The 13,978-nt window shown below is 50.1% G+C and overlaps 2 protein-coding genes across 2 annotated transcripts; one reads left to right on the top strand and one right to left on the bottom strand.

Moving 5' to 3' along the window:
• The first annotated feature begins 386 nt into the window (after nt 1-386).
• On the top strand, nt 387-6,341 carry styk1b (serine/threonine/tyrosine kinase 1b). Its single transcript, XM_067238590.1, has 10 exons — nt 387-626; nt 1,726-1,784; nt 2,027-2,212; nt 2,542-2,883; nt 3,407-3,588; nt 3,705-3,785; nt 4,119-4,327; nt 4,477-4,517; nt 5,261-5,357; nt 5,723-6,341. The coding sequence occupies exons 2-10, from the start codon at nt 1,727-1,729 to the stop codon at nt 5,913-5,915; spliced, it is 1,389 nt and encodes a 462-aa protein (XP_067094691.1). The 5' UTR covers nt 387-626; nt 1,726; the 3' UTR covers nt 5,916-6,341.
• A 731-nt stretch (nt 6,342-7,072) lies between these two features.
• phc1 (polyhomeotic homolog 1) lies at nt 7,073-13,053 on the bottom strand. The gene is made up of 15 exons (XM_067238065.1): nt 12,923-13,053; nt 12,197-12,322; nt 11,909-12,019; nt 11,741-11,806; nt 11,523-11,663; nt 11,174-11,341; nt 10,957-11,038; nt 10,128-10,858; nt 9,813-9,954; nt 9,477-9,697; nt 9,206-9,287; nt 8,407-8,494; nt 7,956-8,124; nt 7,600-7,849; nt 7,073-7,483 (listed from the first exon to the last, which is right to left on the bottom strand). Exons 2-15 carry the CDS (start codon nt 12,317-12,319, stop codon nt 7,332-7,334), a joined length of 2,526 nt encoding a protein of 841 aa, XP_067094166.1. The 5' UTR covers nt 12,320-12,322; nt 12,923-13,053; the 3' UTR covers nt 7,073-7,331.
• Between the last annotated feature and the right edge of the window lie 925 nt (nt 13,054-13,978).

The following is a 13,978-nucleotide window of genomic DNA, read 5'->3' as shown; positions in this document are numbered from 1 at the left end:
GAGCTTGATATTTTGATCGGACGAGGAAAGCTGTAGGGACTCTGTGGCCACGTAGGACAAAAGACAAAATCTGATTGGTCCAACAAAGGGGAGAGAAATGACAGAGATGAAGTGGTAGGACTCGTTTAGCTAGATGAGACAAAGGAGCGAGGAAGAAGGAGAATGCCAGCTCACAAACACAATGAGTATGAGAGATAATTAGAGACAGATTGTAGACCACCGGTCCAAATTTGTCATGACACATGGCCCCTCACTAAAGTTCCCTTGAAACACGGGTGTGGTAAAACATGATGGGAAACCATGGAGGGCTGGAGGTGTTGGGGGGGTGGGGGGTGGGGGACGCAGGTGAAGAGGGTGGAGTTATAACCTAGACAAACAGAGCAACACAACACCGTAATCTCCTAAGCCTGGACAACCACCTGGGGGAGAGAGGATGAGGGAGTGACACGGCTTCATCTGACACAGGCAGGTTCGGCTGGAGAGATGTACCAGGTGTTTACCAGGTGTTTACCAGGTGTTTACCAGATGTACCAAAGCTTTTACAGGACCTAGAAGACAAGGGGGCTGGCTGAGGACTTGACTGGATTCGAGGTTTAGCACCGCAAGCTTTAGGCAAAAGCTGAGAGGTGAGTTTACTGTGCACTGTTGGAGGGATTATTTTATCTAATTATATGTCCATAATATTTCTGCTCTCATGGAAGCGAATCATGTAAATATACAGTATACATACGTGTCTCTGTGTGTATGAGAGGGCTAAAGAGGCAGAGTTTTTGTGCCTGTGAGTGTGTTTGCCTCTGAAGGAGTGACAAAGGCTCTCCTGCAAAAAAAATGTGGATGGACGGGTTGAGAGATCACAGGTCTGACGGAAGCAGATCATTATATTCAAAGTACTTTCCGTGTACGGGCTCCCGGCTGTGGGTGCTGTGCAGGTACCTAATGTTTCAGGCCCACACGGGATTAAGTCATGAGCTTTTGATTTTGTGAGGTTGGGAAGAGCAGAAGGCAGCCTTAGAAGCTGTGCCACGCTGATAAAGGAACTCAATTATACAAATTATACAGTGTGAAGCTCAGACTGACAGTAAGGTGTGCCCTTGTTGTGGAACAAGTCTCGCTTCATATCACATTTCATCAGTTGCTGGAATAACCTGTCACAGGACTTGTGGTGAGAAAGTTGTTTTTGTCCGAACTTGTTGTTGTAATCCTGAAAAAAGACAAAGCATGGCTCAGGAAGTGGGAGATTTTTTGAAAGTTTGAGGATGTTGACCCTGTTCTCAGTTACGCCTACAGTATCTGACTCCCCAGACACACAACCTAATACTGGTCAGTACATCTCATGTTATCATTCACATGAGCTGGAATGGTAATCTAGAAGGCGTCTGAAAGCCGTAACATTACACCATAAACCAAAAAACAGCCTCCACAGTAACAGCTTGCTTCATTTGTTGATGTTTGTCGTTAATGTTCTCGTACTGGTAAACTAAGGAACTCATTCGGCCCTCGTGGGAGACAGCTTAGTGAGTGTTACGTGAGTGCCCCATCCCCAGGCGCTACGGTGTCTTATTCTGTGAGCTGACGTTGGTTTACTGGAGCAGAAATCAAAACAATGACATGATGAGGGAGGGCGGGAGAGGACGCTGTGCAGGATGAGTTTGGTCCCACCAAAGAGGCCTGGCTCTCAGTGTTCTTGTGTCTTAACCTATAATGCTCTGCTTTTTTGTTTGTTAGGATGTCGTCATCACTGTCGAACGCAGACGACATCTGCCAGCCTGGCAACACAATCTGTGGTATGCAAAAAAAAAAAGCATGTGCATACGCACACACACAAAACACACACACAGACTCAAACGCACACAAACACACCTGCAGCTCAAGCAATCTTTGTTGAACGTCCTGACACTAGACACCTAAGCAGCGTGAGTGGTTGACAGCTTCTTGACGTGTGTGTCTGTGTGTGTGTGTGTGCGTGCGTGCGTGCGTGTGTCTGTGTGTGTGTGTGTCTGTGTGTGTGTGTTCCTTCTCCCCACAGAGGTCCGTGTGTACGAGCAGGAAGTGATCGTCGTGCCGGTCATCTTGCTGGCCGGCTTCCTGGTCACTCTGATCTTCATCATGCTGCTGCGCTACTGTCCAGAGAAGGTGAACCGCATCAGGCCACAGGCCTCAAGGAACGCCGGTCGCTCCCAGCGCAACAGACGGGTTCTCCATGGCATCGACGGTAAGATGGAGTAGGGAGTCAGGTGGCTGAGCGGTTAGGGAGTCGGGCTAGTAATCTGAAGGTTACCGGTTCGATTCCCGGCTGTGCAAAATGACATTGTGTCCTTGGGCAAGGCACTTCACCCTACTTGCCTCGGGGGGAATGTCCCTGTACTTACTGTAATCGGCCAGCGCCGATTTTAACGTTTGATATAAAAGGGGAGAGGCAGTCGACACTTATCTGTATTTGTATTTGTGAAGTACCGCGCTACTATGGTAACAGCAGAAGTACAACTTACCATAGTAAGAACGCCCCCCCTCCCTTGTGGACTCTTTGTTTTGTTTCTCCAGCTCCCGCAGGCATCAACCCTCTGGAGCACGAGAGTATAGCGCTGGACATCCCCAATTCCTACTCCACCTTCCCCCTACGCTCCACCCCGAACACCCACTCTTCCAGAACCCTCGTCGTCCCTGTGGGGGATCCAACCCTGCCTTCCAGCCCCCCACCCCAGAGCACCACCATCAGCTTCCCCCGAACCACACAGCCCCGGGAGCTGCCTCGACAGAGGCTGCCCGAGTCCTTCAACCTGGTGACCACCTTGCCTGCTGCCTTCTCCCTGCGCACCGATTCTGTGGTGACCCTCTGCAGGGCCCGCATGGAACACAGGAACGTGGTCCTTCGCGTGCTCAACGGTCAGTGGGGGTGATGAGTTGAAACTGATCAGGCAAAATCGCATTTGTATAGTCGTTTTTACAAGCGATGTCACGGAGGGCTTCACGTATACCCATAGAACTGCCCCTCAACCTACCTAAACCCTCAAGGAAGACAAGGAAGGACTCCCAGGAAAACTCAGAAGGATACTCTGAAAGCTTAACAATCGAGCTTAGGGGCGATGAGGGTCGTTAGCAGGTTTCAGGGGTGTGTGACTGCTGTTGGTATCGGAGGCTGTTTCACATGTAAAATGTTTGACACAAGACGGTTGCGTTTAAACTTCCCCTCATGAAAAAACTATCCTTTGAGAGCCTTCAGGAAAATAATAAGATAAGATAATCCTTTATTTGTCCCGGAGTGGGGACATTTCAGTTTAGCGTTAGGTTATAATTAGGTTAGGTTATAATTAGGACTTTATGTCTTTGAGCCATAGTTTCATTGTTAGAAGTTTTAAGTCTCAATTTGACCTCCTCTCCCTCTCTTCTTCCTCCTCTTCTTCTTCAGATTCTGCGAGTGCCTCTGAAAGACAGAACTTCCTTGGTTTTGCCTCCTTCCTGTCCCAGCTGGGGCCACACCCCTTCCTACCGGAGCTTCTGGGCGTGGTCTCGCTGCGTGCCCCCTTGGTTACTGTCGTCGAGGAGCTTGAGAACAGAGACCTGCTCAGCTTCCTGTGGAGGTGTAGGCAGGTAAGAAGGATGTGGAAGAACTACAGTACCCAAGGTGCATGAAGGCGGAGACCTTCACAGTGTTAACACCATGGTGAGACACGGTTTCAAGTCCTGTGTGTGTGTGTTTCTGTCAGGAAAATGCGAGTGGAGAGCCTTCTTGTGAGATGACTGAGAAACGCATCTTCACCACGGCGACGCAAGTGGCCTCGGCTCTGGTTAGTACTGACAACGGACTTGACTTTCAAAAGCAGCCAAACGTTCAAACAAGGTTAGAATCCTGTCTGTGATCTACAGTCGACATGGTTGTCTTAAAGGACTTCCTCTCTCCGCCTCCTCCCCTTCATAAGATCTGATGTGACGGCACTGGACAGAATAAAACATGAGGTTCTTCACCTTTCATGTCCCCTGGTTCTAGTCACATCAGTACAGATTCCATGAGTGAGAGGAGACAAGGAGAAGACCACTTCCTGTTTCCTGTGCTCGAAGACCACTTCCTGTTTCCTGTGCTCACTAAATAAACGAAATTCTCTGTCGTGATTCGTTCTCAGGAGTTTCTCCACAGCCGAGACCTTCTCCATGGCAACGTCCGTGCTCGAAATGTACTGGTCAGCCGGGAGATGACAGCCAAGCTGTGGGGTCTGAATGGGGTCTATACCAGGAAGAACCGGGGAGCCAATCAGAGGGAGGAACCCGGCATGAAGAAATGGCAGGCCCCAGAGCTATTGGTCAAGAGACCTGCCAGTCAAAAAAGTGACGTGTGAGTTTCAAGAGTTTCGTTAACGTAAATACACCGTTTCATACAAATGTTGTCATAGAACTGCAAAGCTTACAAGGTTCCCCTCACCCCCCCCCCCCCCCCCCCCACCTCCAGTTCAGCTGATTCACCTATGTTTTTTCTCCTTCCAGCTGGTCTTTTGGCATCCTGTTGTACGAGATGGCCACCCTGGGTAAGGTGTTCTGCAACAGTCAAGAAGGCTGTATGTTTCAGTTATGATTCCTCATCTCCTGTGTTTGACCTTTAGTCTTGACTTGTGTCTCGTTCTCCCCCCTCTCTCTCCGTCTCCCCCCTCTCTCTGTCTCTCCACCTCTCTCTCCATCTCCTCCCTCTCTCTCTCTCTCTCTCTCTCCGTCTCCCCCCCCTCTCTCTGTCTCTTCACCCTCTCTCTCCATCTCCTCCCCCTCTCTCTCTGTCTCTTCACCCTCTCTCTCCGTCTCCCCCCCTCTCTCTCTGTCTCTTCACCCTCTCTCTCCGTCTCCCCCCCTCTCTCTGTCTCTTCACCCTCTCTCTCCATCTCCTCCCTCTCTCTCTCTGTCTCTCCACCTCTCTCTCCATCTCCTCCCTCTCTCTCTCTCTCTCTCTCTCCGTCTCCCCCCCCTCTCTCTGTCTCTTCACCCTCTCTCTCTCTCTCCTCCCTCTCTCTCTCTGTCTCTCCACCTCTCTCTCCATCTCCTCCCTCTCTCTCTCTCTCCGTCTCCCCCCCCTCTCTCTGTCTCTTCACCCTCTCTCTCTCTCTCTCTCTCTCTCTCTCCCTCTCTCTCTCCGTCTCCCCCCCTCTCTCTGTCTCTTCACCCTCTCTCTCTCTCTCTCTCTCTCTCTCTCCCTCTCTCTCTTCACCCTCTCTCTCCGTCCTCTCTCTCTCTCTCTCTCTCTTTCTCTCTCTCCCTCTCCGTCTCCGTCTCCCCCCCCCAGGCGAAGCTCCTTTCTCAGACGTTTCAGTCAACGAGCTTCTGCAGTTCCACCAACGAGGAAAAATGCTGAGGAAGCCAGCCAACTGCTCCAACACACTGTGGGTGTTTAAGTAGCATCGAAACATCACACAGAACCTCAATTCTGTTCTAAGATGCATAGGCAGCATATCTTATGTAGACGTCATCATATTCCCCCCCCCCTCCCCCCTCATGTAAGATTGTAGGGAGTCAGGTGGCTGAGCGGTTAGGGAGTCGGGCTAGTAATCTGAAGGTTACCGGTTCGATTCCCTGCTCTGCCAAATGACGTTGTGTCCTTGGGCAAGGTACTTCACCCTACTTGCCTCGGGGAGAATGTCCCTGTACTTACTGTAAGTCGCTCTGGATAAGAGCGTCTGCTAAATGACTAAATGTAAATGTAAACATATTCTCTCTAAACCCGTCATTTCCCTCCTTTCTCTTCCAGCTACTCCACCATCAAGGCTTGCTGCCAGTGGAAGGAGCAGGATCGAGCCTCACTGGATGAGGTCACTCGTAAGCTCCAATCAGGAGAGAAGAGCGCCAACGATAAAGCCCTCAAGGTGTCTGAGCCAATCAACATTGAGCAGTACCTGCAGGAGGCGGGATATGGGGACTCCAACAACTACACTGTTTTCTGAGTGGCGGCTGTGCCAGCCAATGAAACACATTATCCTAATTGTTTCTTCGTTTCGGGTATTTATAGCTGCTGCAGATGTGTCAAATTTTGATTTTTTTTCTTGGTCTCGTGGTTCTGCATTCCAAAAAACTAATCTACAGTTTTTAAGTTAAGCTGACAAGACTGGACTAAGCTCAGTAAACTTGAAAACCCCACTGTGGTTTCCACCTCTTGCCAATGCACATACACAGGATGCCACATGAGGGTTACAAACTGTAGCCAATGTATTAATATAAGATGTAATATATAGAACTAAAAATGTATAGAGGTTCTCTAATTCCAGAGACTCTGAAGTGGGGTTTGATATGAAGGAAATGAAGGTTAATTTAAAAGTAATATTAAACATCATGTTTGCACATACCACCACAATGTGAATAAAGACAGAATTGCCATGATCAAACAGAGCCGTTAACTGTGGTGTTTGCTGTCGGGTGGTGTTTGCTGTGAACGAGGCGTGGGCTTGTTTCCAGTAACAGGTCAGGTTTATTGGTACCTTTGCGCTGCATACAGGAAGACAGGACTTCCTGATCAGCCCTCTCAGGGGCCTAACATGAGAACATCTATTGCAAGTTAGTGAAGTAACTTAAAAGCTACTAAATTTGCTAAATGTCCATGAAATAAGAAATAAGTAGAAAAAAAGAGTTGTATCTGGTAAGATATATAGTAAAAGACCCAGGTTATTGAATGACATATCTATGAGAGTCTGGGTTAGCAGTCATCTATAATGAATCTATCTTGTATAAAAGTGTTCAATGAGATGGACTGCATCGGTGAAGAAACTCCAAATCATAACACTGGTTTACCGTAGCACCGTTGAAACGTAAAAAGGCAACTTTTCTCAGGTCCTTTGCATTTGCACAGTCACTAGCGTGCACAGTATTGTCCTCCTACCGACACACACACACACCATGTACTCTTCTAGTACAGTCCATGATCACCACCAGCAGGAGAAAATACATACATTTTGCACATTCATAGTCTAGGAAAGTCAAAGAAAATCCTACTTTGTTCCCCGCTCCCGCCCCTCCCCCTCTCTTTTAATGATTGTTTTTCATGATGCGTGAGGCGCGCATCATGCAAGCACACTCTCCCTTTAGACCCCCCCCCCCGGTCCCTGCGTCCTCCAGCCAATCTCAGTCCTGTATATTGCGGATGCGGGTCTTCAGTATGTGGATTATGCAGAGGGGAAAGAATCTTTCATCGATTCCAGCTGAACAACAACAATACAACATGCTGAAGGTCCAGTGATCCCTCATGCTCTTTCTTTTAAACTTCCTTCCTTCCTCTGTTGAACTCCCCGCTTCAGAGCTCATTCACTACATCATTTCCCTCAACCTCTCCTCCACCTTCCTCCTCCTCCACCTTCCTCCTCCAGTCTTCAGTCTCGGAGGTTGTGGATGGAGGCACAGATCTTGAGGGCTGGTCCCAGTTTGATGTTCATGGTGGAGATCAGATGCTCCTCTCTGAGAAGCAACAGGGCCTGGCCGTCGATCTCCTGGGACAGGAACTGGGCGGCCAGCTCCTCGCAGCCTGGGGAAGGATGACCAGCGCACGTTACTGTGTGTGTGTGTGTGTTTGCGTGCAACATCTCCACCATCCCGATCTGCATTGCTTTCAATAGTGACAACCGGTCCACCAAGACCGACCTTGCAGAGACGAGATGAACCTGCAGACCTCCTCCACGTTCCAGTGGGCGGGGCTCCCTGGACGGAAGTTCTCCTCGTCCAATGGGAGGCCTCCGGGAGGAGCCGAGCTCTCTGACTGAGGGCCGCAGTGGGCGGGCCTCGGGCAGGAGAGGGAGGAGCTGGGGGAGAGGGACGGCGAGTCGTCCTCCTCTTCCTCCTCCTCGCCCTCGCAGCTGGACGCCTCCTCCGAGCGACTGGACTCCGATCGACACTGCAGCCAACGAGAGGAGGAGACAGAGAGAATGACAGGGACGTCAGCCGCGGTGGAAGAACGGGATGCAAGCGGAGGTCGTTGGACGTGAACGTTTGTTTCCAACCTTGGCTGGCAGGTGCCGGCCGGCTATTTTGGCACAGGCGATCTCTGAGCTGCTCCTGCGAGGACCCCTGCGTCTGACGACGGGCTCAGACGGCGCGGGAGGCCCCGGAGGTCCTGCGCTAGCACGCCCCCTGCTGGTGCGGAAGTGATGACTGCAGCTCACGTTGTACCTGGAAGAGGGGAGGGAGGGGGTCACAGAAAGTCCCACACAGAAATTGTACAATATTTAAGTAAAAATACAACTAAGTAAAGGAAAATCTATATGCAGTATGAATAAGGGTATGAGTTTGTGTACTGGTAAGGCTACAATTAGCATGCTGAAAGTACATTCCATGGGAGAACATATTTAATTGTGGATTTGAAAGGGATTCTGGTGGTTTGGCTATGCTTTGTGGGTCCTGGTCAGTGAGGTTTGGGTCTCCGTGGCTGTGAGAGCGTGTGGTCTCACTCACCTCTTAGCACAAGTTTTGGAGCAGAATCTCTTGGAGCCTCGAAACTGGCTGGCCGGAGCGAAGCTCTCGCAGTATTCGCACTTCATCACTGGAACAATAGAGGGCAGCGTTGGCACACGTCAACACAAATCACCGCACTCGCTGAATGAATCACATCCATACAGGGGAGCTAAACACTCAACCACCAAGTTTGCATCCTCTCCCTGTGCTCACATGGGTTTCTTCCGCATATAAAAAAAAACCAAAAACAGATGGCTCTCCTGCCTGTGTCCCTGAGCAGGATATGAGGCGAGCGCTGGGACTGGTACTCTCTACTGCTCCCTCCACACGCGTGTGCTCTACTGCTCCCTGCACACGCGTGTGCTCTACTGCTCCCTGCACACGCGTGTGCTCTACTGCTCCCTCCACACGCGTGTGCTCTCTACTGCTCCCTCCACACGCGTGTGCTCTCTACTGCTCCCTCCACACGCGTGTGCTCTCTACTGCTCCCTCCACGCACGTGCTTTTGCGAGTACCACAATGTGAGGTGGATGAAAGGGAGTCAGGTGGCTGAGCGATGAGGGAATCGGGCTAGTAATCCGAAGGTTGCCAGTTCGATTCCCGGTCATGCCAACTGACGTTGTGTCCTTGGGCAAGGCACTTCACCCTACTTGCCTCGGGGGAATGTCCCTGTACTTACTGTAAGTCGCTCTGGATAAGAGCGTCTGCTAAATGACTAAATGTCTAAATGTCTAAAAATAAAAGATGGTTGTCGTTGTTAAGCTCAGTGTTTAGAGGACAGCTGCAGAGCATCACCCACCTGCTGGACCTCCACTGTCCCCCATCTGAGGCCCGGCCAGGGCGAACGGCCCCTCTGCCCTCTCCTTCACCAGCCCCGCCACCTGCCAATCACAGCAGCGCAGGCAAGGTTAGGTTAGACAAGGACATGAGCGGAAAGGGGAAACGTGTGGGGGGGGGGGAGGATGCCTCAGCTCTGTTTGTGTGTGTTTGTGATCCGTGTGTGTGTGTCTGTGTTTGTGCTCTGTGTGTGTGTGTTGGTGCTCTGCGTGTGTGTGTGTGTGTGAACTCACGGGGAAGGGCTCCGCTCCCTCCTGGATGACAAAGCCCTCGATGAGGTGTGTGAGGACCTGAGGTTTGACCACAGCCTGAGGAAGAGGAGGCCTGTCGGCTTGGCCCCCCAACCCCCTGGGCAAGGGCAGGGACGAGGAGAGGGTGGGCGGGGACGAGAAGAGGGTGGGCGGGGACGAGAAGAGGGTGGGCGGGGACGAGAAGGCTGCCACTGCCTCCAGAGCTGGGGAGAGGGGTCGATAAAGAAGGGAAGAGAGAACACACAGAGCATTGAGAGTTTCATATTTACTGATGCAAATATTCAAACACGGAGGAAAAGATAAGCCGGCATCATTTACCAGAGTCTTGTGTTGGGGCAGGGGAGAGAGGAGGAGCCGAGTCTCTCATTGGTGGACAGTCTTGCTGCGAGGGTTCCACTGCCATGTCATTGGTGGCATCAGATTCGGACTTCCTCTTCAGAGAACCAACAGTAGGCTTTGTCTGTGAAGGGGAAAACAAGACACTCTCCTGCTCAGGTAAGCCACACATTATATATATGTTTTACTTAAGTCCTTTACTCAACCCATGCCAATGCAACATATGTGGTGTAATATGGAGAGACTAGGGAAAGGATCAATCTGGGACAATATGACACAGACTCTTGAGATATTTACCATGGTGGTGGTGTTGGTTGCGGTGACCGTGGCGTTGCTATCCTGGGTGCAGGCACTCCGGGCCTGGGCCTGGGCCAGGGCCAGGGCCACGACCTGGGTGTTTCCTGCGGAGCCCTGCCTGGCTCCCACCAGCTGGACGGGGATGTGTGGTGGGTGGTGACCCACAGCGCTGGCCTGGCTGTTGGGAGGGGCTGGGAGGATGGGCGGGGGGTGGCGGGGTGGCAGCTGGACAGGGAGACGGTGGCTCTGGGCGGTTTTGGGCTGAATGGGCACGGGCCCTTTGTCTACGCTGGCTTGCTGTAGAGGCTGGACTACCAAGGTCTGAGTGTTGCCGGTTTTGGTAGCCACAGAGCCGATGGGGTAGCCCTGGGTGGAGGTAGCGACGTTGGAGGTGGGCACCAGTATGTGTGTCACCGTGGCGGCGGGGTTCACCGTGGTTACGGCTCGGGCCTGACAGAGGCCAGAAGGGGAGAGGAGGAGCTGGGAGAGGGGGAGAGTAGGCGAGGAGGGAGGGAGAGAAGCCGCAGGAGCAATGTTGGGATGGTTTCCAGCCTTGACGTTAGCGGTGGAGTGGGCGTAGCCAGCCATTTTGCCGGCCATCTGCTGCAGTTGCTGAGGTTGCACCTGCGTCTGTGCCGAGCCCTGTGAGAACTGATGCGACGGGACCGAGTTCGGGCCGGAGAACTGGTGCTGCATCTGAGGTGGTTGTTGTTGCTGCTGAGAATAGTTGACTGTGTGAAAAAGACGAGAGATCAGCTTTTCGTGAGGAGCTGCCGTGCACAACATGCGTACGCGAGGATGACGCGACTCAAAAGGAAAGTTCTCTTACCAGTGTCTTTTCTGTCTGGAAACTCTGACTTCACGGCGGCCAGTCTCGGAGTGGAAACACAGTGCAGGGCCAGGTTCTGCACCTGAGAGGGGGAGAACGAGACAGAGAGAAGGAGACAAGAGAGGAAGAAAATAAGCGAAATGGGGGGTAGGGGGATATCGTGTGCTTGAGTATGACAAGCTTCAGGGAGTATGATCGCTTTCGTCGGCCCTCGTACTTGGTCGCTGTCTGATTGGATGCTGGAGGAGGTGGGAGGGGCTTCTGTTTGCTGCGCCTGTTGTTGCTGCTGCTGTTGCTGTGTAACTGTGGCTACGGCAGCAGTTGCCGTGCCCCCGGGCATGAAGATAAGCTGGGAGGCGATGGGGGCCCTGAGAGAGCGGTTGACCTGGAGGGTCAAAGGGCACAGTGTTAGGGACGGACGTTTGGAGAAAGAAAACTTGTGCATGATTGGTGACACACAAAACAAGCTGGCAACCGGCAACCTTCTGATTACTAGCCCGATTCCCTAAACGCTCATCCACCTGACTCCCTGATCTAGTGTGACAGGCGCCACAAACAACACTCACTCTGAGGTACATTTGTCCCTGTCCTGCAGAGTTCCCGCCCAGCAACACTGATTGGCTGAGAGCCGATGACGTAGCAGAAGTAGCAGGTCCAAGAGGGCGGGGATTGGTCACTCCTCCGGCGGAGGTGGTGCTTAGGTTCACCTATAAAGGAGCTTATAGGTCATCTCGTGCACTGAACACGACAGCGTTCAGGAACATTCTAATATCTAAGAACTTACAGTGGTGGTGGCTTGGGAACCACTGTTGCTAGGAGAGCTTGATTGGCGACTGGCAGCAAGGGTGGCCTAATATAGGGAGGGAGAGAGAAAGAGAGAGAGAAAAAATTCAGCTATCGTGTAGCCTAACGCTTTGTATACCTGCCAGGCTGCTAGATGTGTTTAGCTTACCTGTTGCACTGCTGCCAGGTTGTGGAGCTGGGCACTGTTGATTTGCTGCTGCAGCATGAGCTGCTGAAAGTACTGAGCTGCATTGGGCTGTCTCTGCAAGGCCTGGAGGGCCTACAATATAAACCACACACACACACACACACAAACATGGGTCCTCAAAGACATTCTACAGGCCCAAAAGTTTTTAAAGTCCCCACCTCTTTCTTAGCTAACAGATTGAAGCAGGTTAGACGTGTATTATGTCTCTTAAATGATTGCAAAATGCCTGAAGGACTAACACACGCCTACCTGTACAGCTTGTCTCTCGTACAGAGACATGTGCGCGATCTGGGGTGGGCGGGAGTTTCCTCCGGTCTGCGCATTCCCATTGGTCGAGCCAGAACCTACGTTCTGGTCCTCACCAGCATCCATACTCTGTGCAATACGGAGGTATACAGTTACAAAACGGACTTTCAGATGTTTCCTTGGCTTAGCTATTAACAAGAAATGCACGGACAACCGGCACAAATAATCGTTGTCAGCATAAATAATTGGGTTGTTGTCCACCACTATATACTGATTATAGCTGATGACACATTTACAAAACACTCATCGCTAACACTAGTCAATCTTGTTGCCAAATCATAACTATACTAATGTATTCCTAAAATGAGTTCTACTGAGCTTCTTTTCAATAATGGCACGTTTAATTTAGCTTAGGTGGTCTGGGTCCAGGATGCAGTCAACAACATGATAGATAGCCGATTAGAGGGATATAGGATCACGACGGGGCAAAACTGAGGACCTCCGTTTCAACCACATTTCCTAAATAATGACTGTGAACATCAACTAGCTAACGTGCATGCGCCGTGAGCCATTTATGCGATAACTGAAGAACTTAGTTTCAAGAATATAACAATAAAAGAACGAAATCAATTCTGCAGCAACAGTGTCTTTTCGTTAGCACAGCTAGGATAGCCACTTAGCGCGCTAGCCAACAAGTTAACTGCAAGATATCTTTGCATCTTTCCTCACCTCGGTCTTCGGGACCTTTTGATTGCTTTACTCAGTGTTGAGAAAAACGGACACTTGTATGTGTATATCTGTTGTGCAATCGTTTCAAAACAGTTTTTGCTGTTTTTTTGGAAGATTTATTGATAAATCCGCTCTGCAAAATGCAAACAACAGCGACAGTCGATGGCTCGTGAAATCCCGCCCCAATCTGCATTCTGCTTCCGGCGCTAGAGTGACGGCGAAGTTAAGTTCCTCCCCTTCATTCCAGCTAGCTCTCTCTCCATTGAAAAAAACGTATCTCTCACACACACACACGCGCACACACACTACTCCAAATCATTTGATTGGCCACCATTTTCTGGACTTGAGTGTAGTGTCATGGTCTACTGTTAACGAGTACAAATGCAAAAATACTAAGCCCTAAAAAACACCAAACACACTTTATTTGTATTTTTTCCTTATTTTATGCAAAAGCAAAAAAGAAACTTTCTTCAGCAAGTACATATAGCAAAATGAACTAAAGCCAGACTAAACAGCGTTTCCACATCTCATGTATGTCCTGTCAGTTGCCAATCATCATAGCATCTAGTGAGTTTCAGTTCTGTTCTAACGAGTGCATTTCCTTAACATAAAATCGAATGATCAGAATAAAGCATATACATTAAACATAAACACACCAACAAAGACGAAATTGAAACAACAAACAAACAAAAACAATCATAAATGCACAAATCACACATAGCGAGTAATGAATGCTCTGCTTGTAAATGAATAAATTACTTTTTTTCCCCTCCATTTTACTATTGAACCCAAAGAGCATTTGACCTCAAAGAACACACAGCCAATCACGGCATTAAATTACAAAAAATCTTCTTAACTGTGTCTTTCAAAACACTCTACCGGGTCATGGATAGATTCCATTCAAGTCAGGAAGTATTTTATTTCACCCATTATCTCTACTCAACCTACTGTCAATAAAGAAACAATGTAACAGATAAAAAGAACATTTGGTCAAAGACCAGTCAGCATTCTACTCAAGATAGCAACACAGAGTAAATGTGGTTGCCTAGCAGTGCA

Source organism: Osmerus mordax, chromosome 6 (genome assembly GCF_038355195.1).
Source record: "Osmerus mordax isolate fOsmMor3 chromosome 6, fOsmMor3.pri, whole genome shotgun sequence".
NCBI classification, from domain to species: Eukaryota; Metazoa; Chordata; class Actinopteri; order Osmeriformes; family Osmeridae; genus Osmerus; species Osmerus mordax.
The sequence above is the reverse complement of the archived record's forward strand: the minus strand, read 5'-3'. Positions and strand labels throughout refer to the sequence as shown.

What these genes read in the sequence shown, in the direction of transcription:
- styk1b (XM_067238590.1), top strand. Translation starts at nt 1,727, where the DNA reads ATGTCGTCATCACTGTCGAACGCAGACGACATCTGCCAGCCTGGCAAC. An exon ending in GTACGAGATGGCCACCCTGG is followed by an intron (nt 4,518 to 5,260) that starts GTAAGGTGTTCT and finishes TCCCCCCCCCAG; the next exon opens with GCGAAGCTCCTTTCTCAGAC. An exon ending in GCCAACTGCTCCAACACACT is followed by an intron (nt 5,358 to 5,722) that starts GTGGGTGTTTAA and finishes TTTCTCTTCCAG; the next exon opens with CTACTCCACCATCAAGGCTT.
- phc1 (XM_067238065.1), bottom strand. Translation starts at nt 12,319, where the DNA reads ATGGATGCTGGTGAGGACCAGAACGTAGGTTCTGGCTCGACCAATGGG. An exon ending in GTTCCCAAGCCACCACCACT is followed by an intron (nt 11,664 to 11,740) that starts GTAAGTTCTTAG and finishes GCTCCTTTATAG; the next exon opens with GTGAACCTAAGCACCACCTC. An exon ending in TCCAATCAGACAGCGACCAA is followed by an intron (nt 11,039 to 11,173) that starts GTACGAGGGCCG and finishes TCCCCCTCTCAG; the next exon opens with GTGCAGAACCTGGCCCTGCA.